The sequence below is a fragment of the Pipistrellus hanaki genome (assembly GCF_964339955.1).
Source record: "Pipistrellus hanaki genome assembly, chromosome: 1".
Lineage (NCBI taxonomy): Eukaryota > Metazoa > Chordata > Mammalia > Chiroptera > Vespertilionidae > Pipistrellus > Pipistrellus hanaki.
The window spans coordinates 42,671,700-42,689,804 of record NC_140503.1 but is presented as its reverse complement, the minus strand read 5'-3'; the positions used below and the strand labels follow the sequence as shown (position 1 = coordinate 42,689,804).

General features: G+C 46.8%; 1 protein-coding gene across 1 annotated transcript in view; it reads left to right on the top strand.

The window, feature by feature from the left end:
* Positions 1-17,640, top strand: part of SLC24A1 (solute carrier family 24 member 1) — a gene marked incomplete at its 5' end in the record, with an annotated part of 30,049 nt that extends 12,409 nt beyond the window's left edge. The window contains 8 exons of the mRNA XM_084877186.1: positions 1,810-1,866; positions 3,201-3,309; positions 7,061-7,147; positions 8,195-8,286; positions 11,399-12,118; positions 12,838-12,927; positions 13,763-13,929; positions 15,104-17,640. Of these exons, the coding sequence (XP_084733312.1) occupies positions 1,810-1,866; positions 3,201-3,309; positions 7,061-7,147; positions 8,195-8,286; positions 11,399-12,118; positions 12,838-12,927; positions 13,763-13,929; positions 15,104-15,353 (1,572 nt within the window). The 3' untranslated portion in view covers positions 15,354-17,640. The remainder of the gene's footprint in view (positions 1-1,809; positions 1,867-3,200; positions 3,310-7,060; positions 7,148-8,194; positions 8,287-11,398; positions 12,119-12,837; positions 12,928-13,762; positions 13,930-15,103) is intronic.
* Between the last annotated feature and the right edge of the window lie 465 nt (positions 17,641-18,105).

Here is an 18,105-nt window from a genome sequence, read left to right as displayed (position 1 = left end):
TGGTCCCTCATCATTCTTTGCTTCCAAGAACTCATTGAATGAAGATTGGTTATGATAAATAGGGAGATGGCTGAGCCAGTGGGGTCAGTGCGGTAGACTCCAGTAGCCCAGTAATCTTACAGGTATGTCATGAAAGAGTCAGGGTGTTGTTCAAAAAATCCACAGTGCTCCCCTTCATATTCATATTGGTTATACTCAAAACTTATAATCCTCTGGTTATTTCTATTCTATTGATTATTTCTATTCTGTTACATTCATTTGTGAGACGAACGTGATAACCACTACACTAGAGAAACAAGACTCATTAATTCATTTGTTCATTTGTTCATTGATTCATTCATTCAGCCTGTATCCAAGCATTCAAACTCCCCCCACCCCTCATCCTTCAGAGCTTACCCAAATTCTACCTATTTCAGGAAACCTCCTTTGTCCATCCCAGCACAGCACCTTTATCAATCCCTCTAATTTCTTGAAACACATTTTGCTTTTTCATGTGCTTGTGTTATCATGTGTCTTGATTCCTTTATGAACATAGATTCCACATCCTAAACATCTGTGTTTCCCTACACTGCTAGCACAGCACCATATAAACAAGCAGGTGCTCAGGAAATAAGAACTGAGTGAATGAACATATTGGGTGAATGGATGAGTGGGTAGCCCTGGATTAGGCATTTATTTTCCATATTTTCTGAGCTGGACAGAGAAGGGAGTGTGGTAAGTCCAGTTCTAGTTCTAGCCATGGAGGTTGGTGGGGTGGGAGAGGCAACGGGAAGACAAAAACAGTTACTGGGGGCAGCCATGGGTGACCCTGCTGCCTGAAGATGGCACTAGAGGCCAGTTAGGAGTAGCTACTCACTCAGCTGTAGTGAGCACCTACTGTGTACAGGATACAGTTCAGGGGAACAGAGATGGCTGCATCATAAGTTCATTGCATGACCAAAAAATATATGTGAAAATTTAAACAGTGATTTAAAAAAAGGTTAAAATGACAGTAAATGCAAAATGACAAGCTAGGGATCCAGCTAGTACTCACTGTGGGCTTAAAGAGCCTTCAACCTGATTTTCTAGGGCTGGTTCCCAGCGGGCTGCTCTGCAGCTTCACCAGGACACTAGCACTTATTTGTCTACAGAGCCAGATTTTGGTACCACAAAATGTGCTCACTGTTGTTTTCAAGCTTTGGAGGAGAGATGTAGCAGAATGAGCTGAAGTGAGGGTGAGGTGGATGGGGCCATTTGGGAAAGTTTTATATCTGAAAATTTGGGCATACAGAGGGACAGAGAAGGCATGAACAAGGGAATAGGCGTGGAATAGATTAAGGTATATTAGAAGACAGTTCATTCATTAATTTATCAAATATTTATTGAATGCTGGCAGAGTTTTTGTGCTGGACACACATGGTAAGTGCAATAGGCAGTCTATCTTCAAGATGCTAGTGGGGCAGTAGATTTATTTGCATGTTTGCTAACATACATATAACACAAATAACACATACAAATAACACAAAGTGGGGAGAGTGCTTTGAAGGAAAAGAATAGAAGTCTATAAAAGAGAATTAGATGGGCACCCCATAATGAAGGTTTCAAATTGGGTAAAAAGGATGGCACATTTGAGGGACCTGAAGACAGGTGGTGTTCCTGGACTATCGTGAGTAGACTCATCTGACTGGGAATGGTGTATGCAGGCTGAAGCCAGGCTATTTCTGCTGAATTTCTGTGTTCCAACCCGTGGGCTTCCTGGAGAGAGAGGGAAATAGGAAGAAAGAGTGATGGTCATTCCAAACATCTTCTGACTACTGTCCCTGTTTGCAGCCAGGTGATGATGGGGCAGTTGCGATGGATGAGCTACAGGATAACAAGAAGCTGAAGGTGGGTGCCATGTAGAGTCTGCCGGGTGAGGACACTGCAGGGTCTTAAAGGACAGCCACAGACTCAGGGCACAGTGGCCCTGATGCTGAGGATCTTGGGCGGGGCTCAGGCCTGGGAACCTCCTGGGGGTGTTGCCAGGCTGAGCCTGGGAAGGAGCGAGGCTCTTGGCCCCAGGTGACCTTGGAGAAGGTGCTGGTTTGGGAGCTGGATGTCACTGCTTGCTTTGCCACTGGCTCGCTGTGTGAGCTTGGGCCTCAGATTCTGTATCTGTAAATGACTGGACTAGAGGAACTCAAGTCTAACTTTATAGCCCCCATCATGCCATGATTGATCAAAAGCCTAATTACCTGTGGCTTTGGAATGCCCAGGACTAAAAGAACCATCAGAGGACACTGGGGCAGGGCAGTCTGAGGTTTGTGAAAAAATGTCTTAGCTGCCTTTGGCCTATGGGGTATTTGGGAAGAAGTATGGGGACCTTAGAAAGGAGTGGCTAGGCCTAAATGAAATCTCCCCATCTAAAGAAAATCCCCAGGGCAGTTGTAAAGTACTGTGTTACCACAGCCACTAGATGGCAGAAGAGTTCAAGGCCAGAGGGATGGGGAAGGTGAAAGGGGGGGTGGTGGTTATGGAGGTGTGGGCTGTGGAGTGGGATGGGACAGAGACTGAGCAAGTGTTTGTCTGTTTTTGGATGCTCCCTTGTAAATCTGTATGTGCCACATCTGTGTCTGCAGCTATAGATGTGAGGATGTGTGCGCGCCTGTGAATGTTCTTAAGCACGTGGGTAGAAAAAAAAAATCTGGATTGGGGATCAGAAGACCTGGGCGCTAGTCTTGACTCTTTCATTTACACCGAACATGAACATGTTGAGTTTTCACTTCCTTTTCTGTAGAAGGGATCCCAGTTTCCTTATCTCTGGGAGTGGGGTGGTGGTAAAGCACCAGGGTGCGGTTCGTGGACTGCGAAGGGCTGTTCCCATGTGCAGGGTCTGCTGTGTGGTGTGTGGGTGAGTGTGTGCCTCCATGGGTGCACTTGGGGAGATGGAAACACCCTGGCAATGTGGTGTCCTCAGGGCACACTGTCTGCCGCTCCCTTTTGAGGCCGCAGGGAGTTACTCGGTCTGTAGAATTAAAGTCCTGGAAGAGTTGAGGGAGGCTGAGAAGAAAGTAGTGAAACTCCTGGTTAACATGAAGGACAAGGTGAGGCCAGGAAGACGCTCCTGGGCTTTCCCTCTGATCTCTCGGGGAGGGAGGCAGGGTTCAGTGGGGCCCTTGGGTGGCTTCCCCCCTGGCTTGGGCAGGGGCCCACTGAGGCCTGTGCTGCTCTCTCCTGCTCAGCTCCCGTCCGTGCTGACCCGAGGGAGCAGCTCAGCCTCTCTGCACAACAGCACCATCCGCAGCACCATGTACCGGCTCATGCTCCACAGCCTGGACCCTCTGGGGCAAGGTAAGCAAGGCCTCCCCAGACCTGCGTGGGCTCCCTGTCCACGCCTTCCCTCTTGCAGCTGGACAACAACTGGGACCCGCAGAACGGAGGCAGTGGGTGGGGTGAAGGCAGGAGTGGGAAGAGAGAGTTAGCAGAGGAAAGTGGGTGGCAGTCAGTCTGGGAGACAGGATAGAGTCGAAGACACTGAACTCACTGGGAGAGGAGAGGGCCCCAAGGAGCCAAAGCCCTTAGGCATCCACATTCCTCTATTTCCCTGCCTCCCCGTCTTCTCTTGTAAAATGAGGAGGTTCAGCTGCAGACAGTACGGCCATGAGGCAGTGTGCCCTGTACAGGTTATGTTGGGGCTGCCCTCAGTATCTGCTCTGCGCAGCCCACCACAGAGTCTCCTGCCAGGCAGCTTGGCTCAGGCTGACTGGCCAGGGTCGCTTCAGGGGGACGCTCCTGTAGGTGCTAGAAACTGGTGTCCTAGGAAGACTGCCACCCCTCCCCCCGCATCCAGGAATCCAAAGGACATCCTGGGAGCTGCCAGGACCATTTCTGGGGGTGGTGAGGGTCCAAAGCGCAGTGGGAGCTGATGTCCAACTTGATAGATGATTTGGCAGCTGAGATTCTCACCATCCTTCTTACCAGTTCCTGCCTCTGGCCTCCCTCTCCAAAGAGCTGCCCCTCACACGCTTCTCAGGCCTCCACAGGCACCCCTCAGGTATGCACCTGCTCTCCTTAAGCCCCTCTATCTTTGGGCTCAGGAGCCCAGGCAAGAGGCCATCAAGGGATGATTGGGTCTTGGGCGGAAGCCACGGGGTTGTGGTTGCAGTTGGGCAGGAGGGCTGAGACCTGAACTGTATATGACACTAGAGACTGACCCTTGAGCCCCAGGGAGCACCCTGACTGAGATTTCTGGTTTTGGGGCACATTTAGGAGGCTCAGAATTTCCTCAGGCCCTTAAGTTTCTTCTTCAGAGACAATATTGGGATTTGGGGAATGTTGTACTGTGGCAGCAGAGCCAAAGACAAGGTGATCAAATCTTCCTTACCAAATCCTCGAGGTGAGGCCTGGCAGACACTGAGCAAGATCTCCCACAGCACCAGCCCCAGAAGCAGTCCCGCTGGGGTTCTGAGAGCGAGTCTGCAGCCCCTGGCAGCCTGGGTGTTATCCGTGCAGCTGTGTCATGAAGGAAGCTGTGTCTCTGGGCCGTGCTGGGCCACTCCTCTGGGAGTTACTGACTCTCCCAATGTCTTAAAGATGAAGACTTCTCCTCCATGGGACCACAGGGCCCCCTGCCTGGGCCACTTCCACTACTAACGGCCGCCAGCTGGCCTGCTTGTCCTGACAGGATTATGAGATGTCCAGGCCAGGCAGAGGTCAGAGGAGATTGATACTAAGGAGATGATCCTCCGTGCTGAGCTGAGAGGCCACGTGAGGAAACCAACCCTGGGGGAGCCCGAAACCATCATCCCAGGGAAGACAGTCGTGCGTGGTCCGCGGTGTGCCTGTGAGGCATGGAGGGGCCCTCACCCTGAGTGGTTGCTGGCATCATTCACTGGAGTACAGTCCTGCCCAGGGAAGCCAGCCCTGATTCTACACCAGGGGATTCCACTCAGGAGGGGCTGTGACCACACAGGCCTGTGATGAAGGCCTTTGTTCCCAACACTTTCCAGATACATGTTTGTGTTTCCATGTACTGTTTCCCATGGCTGTCCAGATGTTTCCACCTTGTCAGGTGTTCCAGCTCTTCCACAGAACTGGTCTGAACTCTCACCCGGTGAGAGGATCCAATGATCCCCATGCCTCTTCTGTGTGTGTGTGTGTGTGTGTGTGTGTGTGTGTGTGTGTGTGTGTGTGAGAGAGAGAGAGAGAGAGAGAGAGAGAGAGAGAGAGAGAGGGAAAGACCCCCATAGCTGGCCTGCTTTTCTTGGGGGCATGAGAAGTGAGAGGGTAGGGTGTGTGAGGAGGGATGAAAAGGAAGGAGGGGAACTTGGTTTTTTTGCCAGTCCCCCCAGCTATCAGTTGGCAGATATTCTCAGTGCCAGGACTGGAACCAAGGGAGCCCCTCTTTGACAACAGAAGATGCTAATGCTTGACCCCTGCCAAGGGGGCGCTGGATTTGTTTGGATGAAGGAGGCAGTGGAGTTTCCGCTTCCTGACATCTCAGTCCTGACAAGGGCCTCCTGGGCAGGCCCACCAGGAAATTTCAAGGGGCCACACATGCCAGAGCAGTGGAACCCGTTGCCAGAGGGGGCTGCCGCTGAACCTACTGTGAGAATGTAAGAGAGGCTGAGAGGAGGAAATTCCAGACCTGTTAATGCTTCCTGCCCATCGAGGCTGAGCTTGATCCACCCAGTTTTCCAGATCGCACCTGCCCAAGCCCTCTGGAACACGGTGCCCCATTGCTGCAGACTCAGGGGGACAGCTGCTCTCAACTCCGGTGTCAGTTCATCATTATCGTCATAGCTAAACCTGCTGCAGTGCTTTCTAGGTGACAGGTGCTATTTTAGCAAGTTGGTGTATCAATCAATTTATTCCTTCAACAAGTCTGTCAGATTTTACAGATGAAGAATCTGAAGGACAGAGAGGTTAAGGAATCACTCAGCTTGGTCCATGGCTAGCAAGTGGAAGAACTGGGATTCAAATCGAGGTTGTCTAGTTTCAGAATCTGAGCTAAGATAATAATATTTAATTGCAGCAATTACAGTATTTTTATTTATTTTTTCTCATGGATACTCACATCATGTATATCATGGTGTTGCCTTTTTAGAGTAGGGATGCTGAGACTTAGAGAGGATACGAAGACTTTCCAAGGTCACCCAGAGTTCACAGGGCAGAGCCAGTGTGGGATTCAGAATAGACTCCAGGGCACCACTTTGTTCTATCATGTGTATCATTATCCTCACCTTCCCACGCTACACAGCTGTGAGGGGGACCGTCATGGCCCATGCACCACAGTCTCTCTCTGTGCCTCCCACCTGAAATGACACATGGAAAGCACTTGGCATGTTTCCTGGATCACAGTCACACTGGAAGAGTTGCCCTCTCCATTTTTCTTGCCTGGAAACCAGGGCAGCGGCATTCTGAGCACAGTGCTCTGAGGGTCTCCAGCGAAGCATGTGCACAGGGATCTGAAGGGGGTCCTGTTTGACTTCCAGGTGTCTGGGGTCAAAAAGGGTGTGGCAAGGAGCTTGGTGAGCAGCTACTCCCCCCCCCTGCCACTGAGAGGGAAGGCTCAGGACTATGGCTACCAGCAGTGCCCCTGAAGTTATAGCAAAGCTTTTAGTAGATTTATAGAAAGTAAGCTGTAAAAGTCCTTACACATTATCTAGTCCAAGGATGGCAGAAACATCTCTCTGTCATTATTTCTTCATCCCCCGCCCAGTACAGACCCCTGATCAATCCTGGCGCTCTCCTACCAGACCTGGATGAGGATTCTCCTTAATTCAGCACTCAGGCAGCCATCCCTTGGGCTCACAAAGGAATTAAATCTGATTTGTTGCCCCCAACACTAACCATGTGACTTTACCAGTGACTTGCTCAAGGTCACAGCCAGTTAGTGATAGTGCAGGGAAAGGAAGACAAAGGTTGGGAACTTGGTACCTTGACAAGTCTTGTAGGACTAGAATCCAGACATCATAACTCCCAGGCTAGCCTTTGCCTCTGCACTTGAACTGCTCTGGCTGCTAGCCCACCACCTACCAGGCTAACTGAAGGGTGTGGCGGGGATACTTGGTTCTAGATATGCTTCCTTTTTCATTTGCAGTACCCTCCGCCAAGAGCAGTGACGAGGAGAGCTTGATTCAGGAGGCCAAATCCAAACCTCAGGCCAAAGCAGAGAGCAAACCAGAAGGTGAGAGGATGGTGAGACCAGCAGGTTTTCTCCTGCACCTTCCTTCCTCCTATCTGACAGGGCTGAGGTATGGCTCTTGGCCTCTCTGAGCCAGTCCGCTGGAGTGGTGACCTGGTGCTGCCTGCACTTGGCTGTAGTCCAGGGTCCCTCTTCCCCAGGCAGTCCTGTACCGTTCCCCCTGTACTCTCCTTACGTAGGGTAGGCAAGGCCAAGCTGAAGGTTGTTGAACTCCTACTTCTGTTGTTGCTAAATCTTGTCCTAAATTGGACTATATTGGACTCTAGTTCTTCCTGACACTTCTACACAAGGATAGTTCTGCTAGGGATTGGTTTGAGACCAGCAACCCCAGTGAGGAAAGGCCACCAGGGGTCTGGTGACACAGAAATCCAGCATCTGTGTGGCAGCTGGGACAGAGAGTGTGAGACAGCTACTGCCCTGTGTGCTCTACACTGCACACCAGGACTGCCCTGTGTGCTCTACACTGCACACCAAGACTACCTGTTGTATCAGTAACCCTTGGAGGAGGTAGAGCACCAGTGATCATTCCCATTCTATAGACACCATCTTATAGACAGCGGAGGCTCAAAGAGGTCAGGTGACTTTCCCAAAGCCACACAGCCAAGAAGTGAAAGAGCCTGTACCTGCACCCAGCTCTCCAGACTTGTCAGTGCTTCCTAGCTGCTGTCTTTGAAATCATTAGGATCCTCTCCATGCAGCTGGTAGGGGGAAAGGTCAGACACTTAGGGCTGGGGCTTTACCCTCTCTCTGTTCCAGTTGCCTATACTGGCCAGGGTGGAAATGTCTGCGAATACAAAGGGGGCAAGGATTGCCATTTCCCAGCTGTCCTCTCATCTGTACACATCTCTGTGGAAAGGACAGTAACAGTTCACATCACATCATTTTACTTTTTTCTATCAACAAGAAATTCCCCTTCTGAGATAAGGAAGTGGACAAGCCCAATAGCCCTGTAGCCACTCACATCAGTCTCTATTAGCTGCCCTCCACACCTGGCACTCTTCTGACCTTTCCCATGTTTATCCTTTAAAGAGGAGGAGCCAACCATGCTCCCTGCGGTCAAGGTCACAGCAGCCCCCGCTCCAGACGTCAAGGGAGATCAGGAGAAGGATCCTGGCGGTCAGGTAGGCACAAGCCTCTTCCCAGGTAGAGGAGTGAGAGACCAAGGGAAGGACTTGACCAAAAAAGTCTTTCTTCTTGAAGGTCTGAGGTTCACTCCTCTGGGGTAAGCATTGCGAGGACGAGATTCTTCACGGGGCCAGTTAATGCACCATCCCACCTGAGTGTGAGTCAGAGAACATATACGAGAATGTGCTGCCAACTGTCACATGCTGTAGAAACATAAGAAATAACTGTTAGGGGTCTCTCCGCAACTCAGGGACGGTGAGACCAGCTGGAAATGCCAGGAGGAGGGTGCTGGCTAAAGGCCTTGGAACCTTCCAAGGCATCTTGGCCTTGTCCTCTGGACTCCCTGAGTTCTGATACTGCTGTCTTTACAGCCTCAGCTCTCCTATCTGCTACAGCCAAACTGGACTTCTTGTCTCCATGCTTTTCTACCTGGGCCCAGCTGGTTTCCTCCCCCTGGAACGGCTTTTCCTTCTTCTTCAGATTCCCTCACCTGCCTCCGGGCACATGCACAGGCCTCCTTTGCCACAAGGCTTCCCCATCCGTCCAATCTGAATGTCTATGGTGCAATGTTCCTCTCCCAGGACTCTTATCCCTGTCTTCCTTGTACTCTCTCTTGGTTCCCCTGCTAGGTGGTGAGGTTCCTGAAGGCAGAATCCAATTCTGAGTCATCTCTGTTTCCCCCACAAGAGAAACTCAGGGCACAATAAGGGTCGAGAGACTGGCAATAAAGTAACAATCAGTTTGCAGGTTCCATCGCTGTGTGTGTTTTTTTTTTTTTAAACTTGACACTCAAAAGCACTCAAATATATCTCATCCGTAAGCCAGCAATTTGGGTTCAGTGTCTAAGACATCGTCACGGAATCATGAGTCTCCCGAGTAGGTCCCAGACAGCCAGCTCAGTTAAAAGTGATTAAGAGGAATCCCAGGGCAGGGAGTGAAGCTTGGTGTCTCCAGGCCTGAGAAGGTATCTGTGACCCTGGAGGCTTCTCACTCCATGTCTGGCTCTCCCTCACATGTCCTCCTCTGTGTGCATGCTTTCCTAGTAGCCTGACTCCATTTGCTTTCTTATTAGCTCACACAGCCCTAAACTACTACCCTAGTTCTCCAGTCTACAGGGGGATCGATGAGTGATTGGCTCCTAGTCACAGAAGAGAGAAAATTCGTTTGAACCAAGTCATGGGGCAGGGATCCAGTGTCCAATCAGCTGTGGCAGGAAAGGTGGGGTGCTTTGACTTCAACAAGGAAGAAGGGATATCAGGGGTGGCGGTTTTTAGAGAAGAGAGTACAGGCTGGCAGACACTCCCATACCTATGGACTTAAATGACTTGTCCTCTTCTCCAGGAAACCTCTCCTGAATGAGGCTGTAAGGGAGGCAGGGATGACTTCAGACAAAAATCTCGCACTTCATTCCCAATTCAAAGCAAAGCCTTTGCATAGTCTAATATTTGACTTCATCAGAGGTTCCTAACCCTGGTTGCATAATAGAGTAATTTGGGGAAGCTTAAAAAAAATGCCCAGGCCCCCCAAAATACCCAGGCCCCATCCTCAACCAATTAAGCCAGAATATCTGGGTTGGACATGCAAGTTTTAAAAGTCTCCAGGTGACTTTCACATGCAGCAGAGTTTGAGACTCCCTGAGTATCCCTCGGGGGTTGGCTATGTCATGAAATTTGTTATAGAAAACGTACTCCACGAGCACACAGTCCAGGCCATTTGCTTGTTTGGGTCAGCATGTTGTTATAGTTAGTTGGGAGCCTACTCTGAGGACCCTCAGAATCAATGGCTTTAGAGTGCATGGAATCGGCCCATGGTTCCCAAACACTGGTGTGCAGGTGGGCTTGTGGGGAGCACTAGAAAGCACATTAAAATAGATCCGTGGCTTCCAGTCCCAAATATCCAGGTGGGGCAAGGAAATGTGTATTTCTTTCTTACTTTTATTTTTTTTTTAAATTTTTTTAAAGATTTAAAAAATTGATTTTTAAAGAGAGAAGAAGGGAAAGGAAGAGGGAAACAACAATTTGAAAGCAAAACATTGATTCTCCCTGGGATTGAGCTTGCAGCCCAGACATGTGCCCTGACCGGGAATCTTAACGGGAACCTTTTGGTGCATGGGACAACACAACCACCTGAGCCATGCCAGCCAGGGCAGAAATATGTATTTCTAATAAGCTTTTTACACTATAATGTTTGGGAACCAAAGATCTCATTTGGCCCTGGTATTTGCAATACAGGGTAGGTTGGTGGTCAAGAGGCCAAGAATTAAACTATCCATATTCAAATCTCAACTTTATCATGAACTGTGTGGACCATGGGCAAGTTATTTAACTACTCTGTACTAGTTTTTCCATCCATCAGATGGATTAATTCTACTTATATCATTAATTAATTGCTCATGAAACAGTAATTGGTAGCTATTATTATTATTATATCACTTATCAGGGTGCCTGGGACTTGAAAGCCATCAATAAGTAGGTATTATCATCATATGATGTAATATAATAGTTTAGGAGTTTAGTGGACACAGCAATGTTATATAATCACTAAAAGATATCATGCAATATTAATGGAAACATATAATATCTGAGACAAGGAAAGCGATAATCCTATTAAGCTCTGTGCAGTGTTCTGTGTTCACGTTTAGACGCCTCCTCACAGGATGTAAGCTAATTAGAATGAGTTCACTAAGCTGGGGATGAGGCTCTGGGCCATTACGGGGGAATGACAGAAGAACTTGGGTATCTCTAATGTAGTGAAGAGAGCTGTCTTGTGGAAGGGTGATTAGCTTTGTTCTATGCATCTCCAAAGAGTAAACCTAGACACAGAGGGTAGCTCCTTGTTATAAATATGAACTTCAAACCAAGCAGAGTTGCCAAAGATGACAGGAGCTTCTTCTGGTGAGTTTTCCTTCCCTGGAAATGCTTAGATAAAGATTACACAACCACTGGGTAGGAATGTTATGAAGGGGAATTTTGCTGAGTAATCGCACTGGTTTTTCCTCATACAAGAGTTTTTAGTTATATTACACGAGAACAACAACAAAATAATAGAGAGAAACTGGGAAAGAAAAAAGCAGAGAAATTACGTTAATCGGTTGGCTTTGGATTGCAGGAAGGAGATGTGGCTGGAGCTGAGAGCGCAGGTGTAATGACAGGCAAAGAGGTTGAAGCTCCTGGTGAAGGTGAAAATGGAGGTGAAACTCAGCTAGAAGGTGAAGGTGAAACTGAAGCAGAAGGGAAAGGAGACAATGAAGGTGAAGGTGAAATCCAAGCAGGAAGAAAAAGAAATGATGAAAGTGAAGGTGAACTCCAAACAGGAGATGCTGGTGAAGTGAAAGGAGACACTGAGGAGCAGGGATTCAATGCTGGAAGCCAAGGTGAAACCAGTAGTGATGAGAAAGGTACAGATAGCGAAGGGGGAGGTGATGGAGGTGATGGTGAACATGAAGAGAACAAGAGTAAAGTCCAAGCAGAGATTAAAGAAAATGATGAAGGTGAAGGTGAACTCCCAGCAGAAGGAGAAGATGGCAAAATGAAAGGTGATGGTGAAACCAAAGAGCAGGACTTCAATGCTGAAAGTCAAGGTGAAGCCAAAAGTGATGAGAAGGGTAGAAATAGTGGAGGAGGAGGTGATGGAGGTGACAGTGAAGAGGAAGAGGAAGAGGAAGAGGAAGAGGAGGATGAGGATGAGGATGAGGATGAGGAAGAGGAAGAAAACGAGGAGCCTTTGTCCCTGGAGTGGCCTGAGACCTGGCAGAAGCAGGCTATTTACCTCTTCTTCCTGCCCATTGTGCTCCCGCTGTGGCTGACAGTGCCCGATGTCCGGAGGCTGGTGAGTTTGCCCAGCCACACCCTAGACTGTCTATCTCCAGAGAGGCTGTGGGTCTCTAGGCATTCCACCCAAGAGCAGGGGGAGGGCAGGGTCAACCATCTTGGCAGGGCTCAACCACAGAGAGGATTTGGGTTGGAATTTGCAGCTCTGGAGGGGACCATGCACCTAGGGGGATATACCATTGACTTGTGAGGCCCTGGAACGTGCTTATTTCTACCACTATAAGCAACGTGAACTAGTCCCTCCTCGACTCCTGTTTCAGTACCCTGATTTTAATATAGGAATGATGCCACCACACCCCTCCATATTTCACAGGGTTACCGTGATTAAGTGCCATTTCTTCCCAGCATTCCTATTCATAGGGAAAAATCTGACTAGCATACCTCACCCTAAGGCTATCCATATTCTGTCTCTGGGTCTGGAGATGGGTAGGGCAGAGAGAGGTTGCAAAAGCCAAATCAAATACCTAGATTGGCTTGGTTCTGGGTCAAGCAAATAGCTCTTCAGTTTGGAGACTACTGAACACCCTGTGACTGAGCTCCCCTGAGGGCCTCCGTTCCCTGCTAAGTCAGGGTCCTCATTGGAAACAGATTTCACCTCTAGATCCTCTCCATCATTCCCCCTGCAGATCTCGTCACTGTTGCTGGGGCTCTCTCAAAAGGGCCAAAGGCCTTTAGCCTCTGAAACTCACATCTCTTTCTTTTCATACTTTCACACAGGAGTCCAGAAAGTTCTTTGTTTTCACCTTCCTGGGATCCATCATGTGGATAGCCATGTACTCATACCTTATGGTGTGGTGGGCTCACCAGGTGAGTAAAAAGCAGGAACTAAATCCTGTATCAGCAAGTTCAAAGGCCACTTCTTCCCTTCTGGGTGAACTTCCAGTGCTTAGGGAATGGTGAGGACCAAGTGCATTTGTAGTTTCTACATTGTTTGTAAAGGCAGCCTCTTTATTCCAGTGAATGTAGTACTTTCCAAGTGTGGCTTTCCTTACATTCACATGCAGCATGGCCTCAAAGGCCCTTCACAATCTGCACATAGCCCTATTCCCTGCTTCCTCTGCCCTGCATCTCCCACTCTTCCCACCTGGTGAATTGTACACACTCGTGAGAGCAAGCAGTTTTGCCCTGTCTCTGGCATTTTAATCCTCTGAGTGCCCATGGCTTTTCTGTTCTACCTGGAATATTGCACCAGCACAGAGCCGTAATCGTTGTTGATGATCTTTTCCCCCTTCACTAGGCTGAGACTAGGGTTAGGGTTGCACTGCTCATACTCTTCTCTGCAGCTCTCAGTTCCTGGCACATGGCAGGTGTCCATGGTTCTGGAAATGGAAATGCCACATGAATAGATCTTGGGAGGGCAGTTCTTTTAGAAGTAGAGGTTCTGTTGTTTGAATGTCAATGGCAGGTGGTATTATCGATAGACTTTTAGTCCATCTTGGATAAGAGCAGAGTCATTCTCTGAAGCCTTGAGCAGGGGCCCCGTCTCTCCAGCTGTCAGTTGCCATGACCCTGCCTTCCTCAGACCGTGGGAGTGTGCTGAGCTCCGTGGGAGGTGTTGGGTTTGCACAAAGTAGTATGTGGAACAGCCTCAGATTTTCCACTTGCTGCTGCCGTGGTTTTTATTACTGTTACTGTTTACCAGGTTGGTGAAACAATAGGGATTTCTGAAGAGATTATGGGTTTGACGATCCTGGCAGCAGGCACATCAATTCCTGACCTCATCACCAGTGTGATTGTTGCCCGGAAAGGCCTGGGAGACATGGCCGTGTCCAGCTCTGTGGGCAGTAACATATTTGACATCACCGTGGGGTGAGTGGCAAAGGCGCTTTTTAAGGAATATTAAGCAAGACTGGAAAAGCTCGTGCTGGCTCTGTTTACTGGTTTTCTGCTTCATTCATTATACATGGCATAAAAGGGCATTTATAGTATTAGTTTCTATAAGGCAGCAAAGTATTCTCCCTTCATTAATCACAGACAGATGAGATAATAGAACTAAAATGCTGTCTGCAATGTAACTGACTGGGATTTACAGAGGAGTTGAAAAATGAAGTCCATTAAATGCCATTAGTAAATACCGTCAGATGCTCTGCTCAATGGCCTGCAAGGTGGTGGAGGTGGGGTTGGGACAATGACTCAGCCTCACTTCCTGATGTTCTTGTTCCTTTGCATTTGGGTTCCTGCCAGCTCTGAAAGCATTTTGTATAAACAAGCAAATGCTGCATCCTGCTGCACCCATGCCCTTACCTGGCCCATTTTCATTTCCCTAGTCATGTCCTGGACTTTTTTTTAAAAATATATTTTATTGATTTTGTACAGAGAGGAAGGGAGAGAGAGAGTTAGAAACATCGATGAGAGAGTCATCGATCAACTGCCTCTTGCACACCCCCTACTGGGGATATGCCCGCAACCAAGGTACATGCCCTTGACCAGAATCGAACCCAGGACCTTTCAGTTCCCAAGCCGACGCTATATCCATTGAGCCAAACCGGTTTTGAGTGGTGTCACTGGACTTGAGTGGTGGCTTCGGTTTCGTTAATTTGAATTTGTGTGTATGGGTGGGGCTGGGAAAGGGCATAGGAGAGCCTTGATCCCTAAGTAATTTGAAGGAAGGCTATCCTGAGCTGCTGGGCCTTATCATAAAAATTGAGAGATTAGAGTCAAACATCAACACATCTGGTTAGTCATACAGAAGTCATTTAGTATGAAGAAAAAACCCTCAGACCTAAAAAAGTTCACTTTTAATCCAGGCTCTCCTAGTTATTAGCTGTGAGCCCAAGGACATGTAATTGAACTTTCCTGAACCTTGGTATCCTCTTCTGTGAAACGGAGCTAATATTTTCTGCTCTATTTCATAGATTTTGTGTGTGTGTGTGTGTGTGTGTGTGTGTAAAAAAATGAGTGCTTTGTAAATTGTAAAATATAGTTTAAGTTTATGAGATGATTACAAACATGAAAAATACTCATTGTTTCTTCGATCTCACAGCCTGCCTGTTCCCTGGTTGCTCTTCTCTCTTATCAATGGACTGCAGCCTGTTCCAGTCAGCAGCAATGGCTTGTTCTGTGCCATCGTCCTGCTTTTGCTCATGCTCCTGTTCGTGATCTCTTCAATTGCATCGTGCAAATGGAGAATGAACAAGATCCTGGGCTTCACAATGTTCCTTCTTTACTTTGTATTCCTGATAATCAGTGTGATGTTAGAAGATAGAATCATATCCTGTCCTGTATCTGTCTGAGTCAGTCACTGTTGCTCAAAGTGGACATGGATCAGAAAACCATGTCAGAAGTTACTGTACCTCTTGGTACACTGATGAATGAACATGATCCAGGAGAGGGAACTGAGAGGCTGAGAGCATCTGATGTCAGTGTGATAGAGGAGTGAAGGTTATCGTTGGAAACACCTGTAGCTCTTTGTGGATTAAGACTCTCACTTCTGGGGTCGGGGAGTATATGGAGTTCCAACCCTTACTGGCTCAGACAACGGTCACATGGACTCCAGGAAAAGGACCCCTGGAGTCAGAGGTTTTCTACATGAGAGAACTGGAGGTTGGGACAGGCACAGTAAGACAAGCCACCAAGCTCACATTTTCTGATTTTTAAAGGGCTGCTTAAATTATTTAATCCAAAAGATGCAGATGTATTCTCTACCTGACCCTCCTGGCTCCTGCCCCAAGCACATGTTGCACTTCACTGTCTCCTCTTTTTTCTGTTCAAAACATGAGGTTCAAAACCAGGTTTGTAATCACCACTGGTTCAGTTACTGGTGAGTTTAAGAGCTAAGGCTATAGGAAAAAGTGAAATATACAGGAATCAATTATCATTAGTAAGATGTGTACCAATACACATAGCTTAAAATGATAACATTAGCTATTATTGCATTTCTGAAAAGTGAAATTAAAGTAATCCAAGAAATTAAAATTTATAATTTGCCCTTGAATTGGAAGACCTGAATATTAGAGAAGGAAAACTACTGTAAGGGCTATTTAAAAATATGTACTTATTAGAAAATCCAAGTTAGTGTGTCTCCATCAAGTGGTCTCCTTGAGGGATTAGGCATATAACACAGTGGTTGTCCTGGCTCTGCCCCTCCAGCATATTCTCACCCATCAGCTCAGCTGCTCCTAAGGAGTGAGAAGGTAGAGTTCAGTCAGTAGAGCCAAGTTTGGTTTATAAAGTAAGAGATCTAGTGGGGCAATGTCACTTTTGTATGTTAACCTAGATGGGACTATAAAGCAAGAAGGTAGATGTCTTGTGTGGCTTACAAGTGGATATTAAGGCAACCACAAAGGAGAAATCTTCAAAATGCTTTGCACAATGGCCACACAGTTGAGAACAAAAGTATTTCTACTTCCAGGACAGCTAGTGTAAAGAACACTTGTTTTTAAAAAGCGTGTGGTTGTTTAAACATTTCATGTAGAATTTGAAGTGCTTGTATATTAAATACCCATGCTTACTGCTTTTACTAGCATCAAATTAAGGGACACATGAGAAATAAACAGTTCTATGTCCCTGATTTCAGAGCAAAGGGAGCTGAGGGGACTGTAGATTATGATGGTAAATAGAGCTTTATTTACAACATGAGAGAGGATTCACTGAAGACTAGAAGATAGCAGGACAGATGTCATATGAAAAATCAAAACATTTTGTTGTTGATGGGCTGTGCTCAAAGAAAGTACTTCAGTCCACAATCCATCTTGAGTTTGGGTTAATTAATGGCCTACTACCACAGGACCCATGTTCCTTAGAAATGACTTTCACTCAATTTCAATAAATTGTGATGCCTATTGATATTTTACAAACATGGTCAGAATGCTGCAGAGAAGACTGATGAAGAATGTGGAATCATATTCAAATTCCATATTCTGAAGTTAGTTATCCTCATTTCTGATGCTGCTGCAGTGCCCAGTCCCCACATGCCATGACCTAAGGAGGGAGATCCCAATGCCAAAACTCTGGCCACCAACCTGGTTTCAGCAGCCATTTCCAGTTAGCCATGGGGAGTTCCTCCCCACTGATGGCCAGGGACCTGATGCCCTTCCCCAGAATGACTGAGTGGGGAGTGATGGACAGTGAAATGTTCTGTAATGATAAAGCTGCTTCATTATTAAAATAAATTCTAATGATTTAACAACCTTTTCCTAATTCGTGTACTGAATTTTTGGCATTTCCCTTTGGCTAGAAAGGAAGTTCTGATAACTTTACACTATGATAGAAAGGGTTAAGCATATAAAATAAAAGTTGTGTCTTGATGGATGAATAGGAATTCAAGAGGAAAAGGAGAGAAAGATTTCAGGGAGATGGAAAACTTATGTAACTTCTAAAAGATGCTTGGAAGCTAAAACCTGTCATACATTCACAGATCTATAATTTATTAAAATTGTGCTGTTCTGGAGCTAAAGTACCAACTTAAAATGTCAAGATAATGTTGAGATGGTCCTTTCATTTGATAGGCAGAACAGAAGTGACATGAAAAGATAGCAGGACAGAGTATTCTAGATCATTCGTTCAGTCTAGAAAGTCCAAACTGTCCCCACAAGGGTGTCTGAATTGGAAGACTGGCTGAACAGATGGTTTCTCCTTCATTCTCCATGAGGTTGCATTTTCTTGATGGAATTGTGCCAAATTTGTAACAATGTGAAACTTGTTCTAATTTAACGGGTTAAAATTCTACCTAGTACCAGGAAAAAAGGCTACATTCCAAACTTTTGAAAATTGGTATATGTTTAAATTGTTACTATACACTGTGAACAATATATTGCACTCTCATCTGAAAATGTTTCTATCAAATTATAGGCTTGACCTTTTATAACACTGTCTATACCATAATGATCATTTTGTTTAAAGACTAGTGGCCTGGTGCACAAAATTTGTGTACATTAAAAGGGAATTAATTAGAGGAGATATTTTAATATTGCTATTTGCCCTTTCTTTATAATATAATAGAAGGGTCAGAGATGAAAGAAAATTAGTAAAATGCATATGAAAATT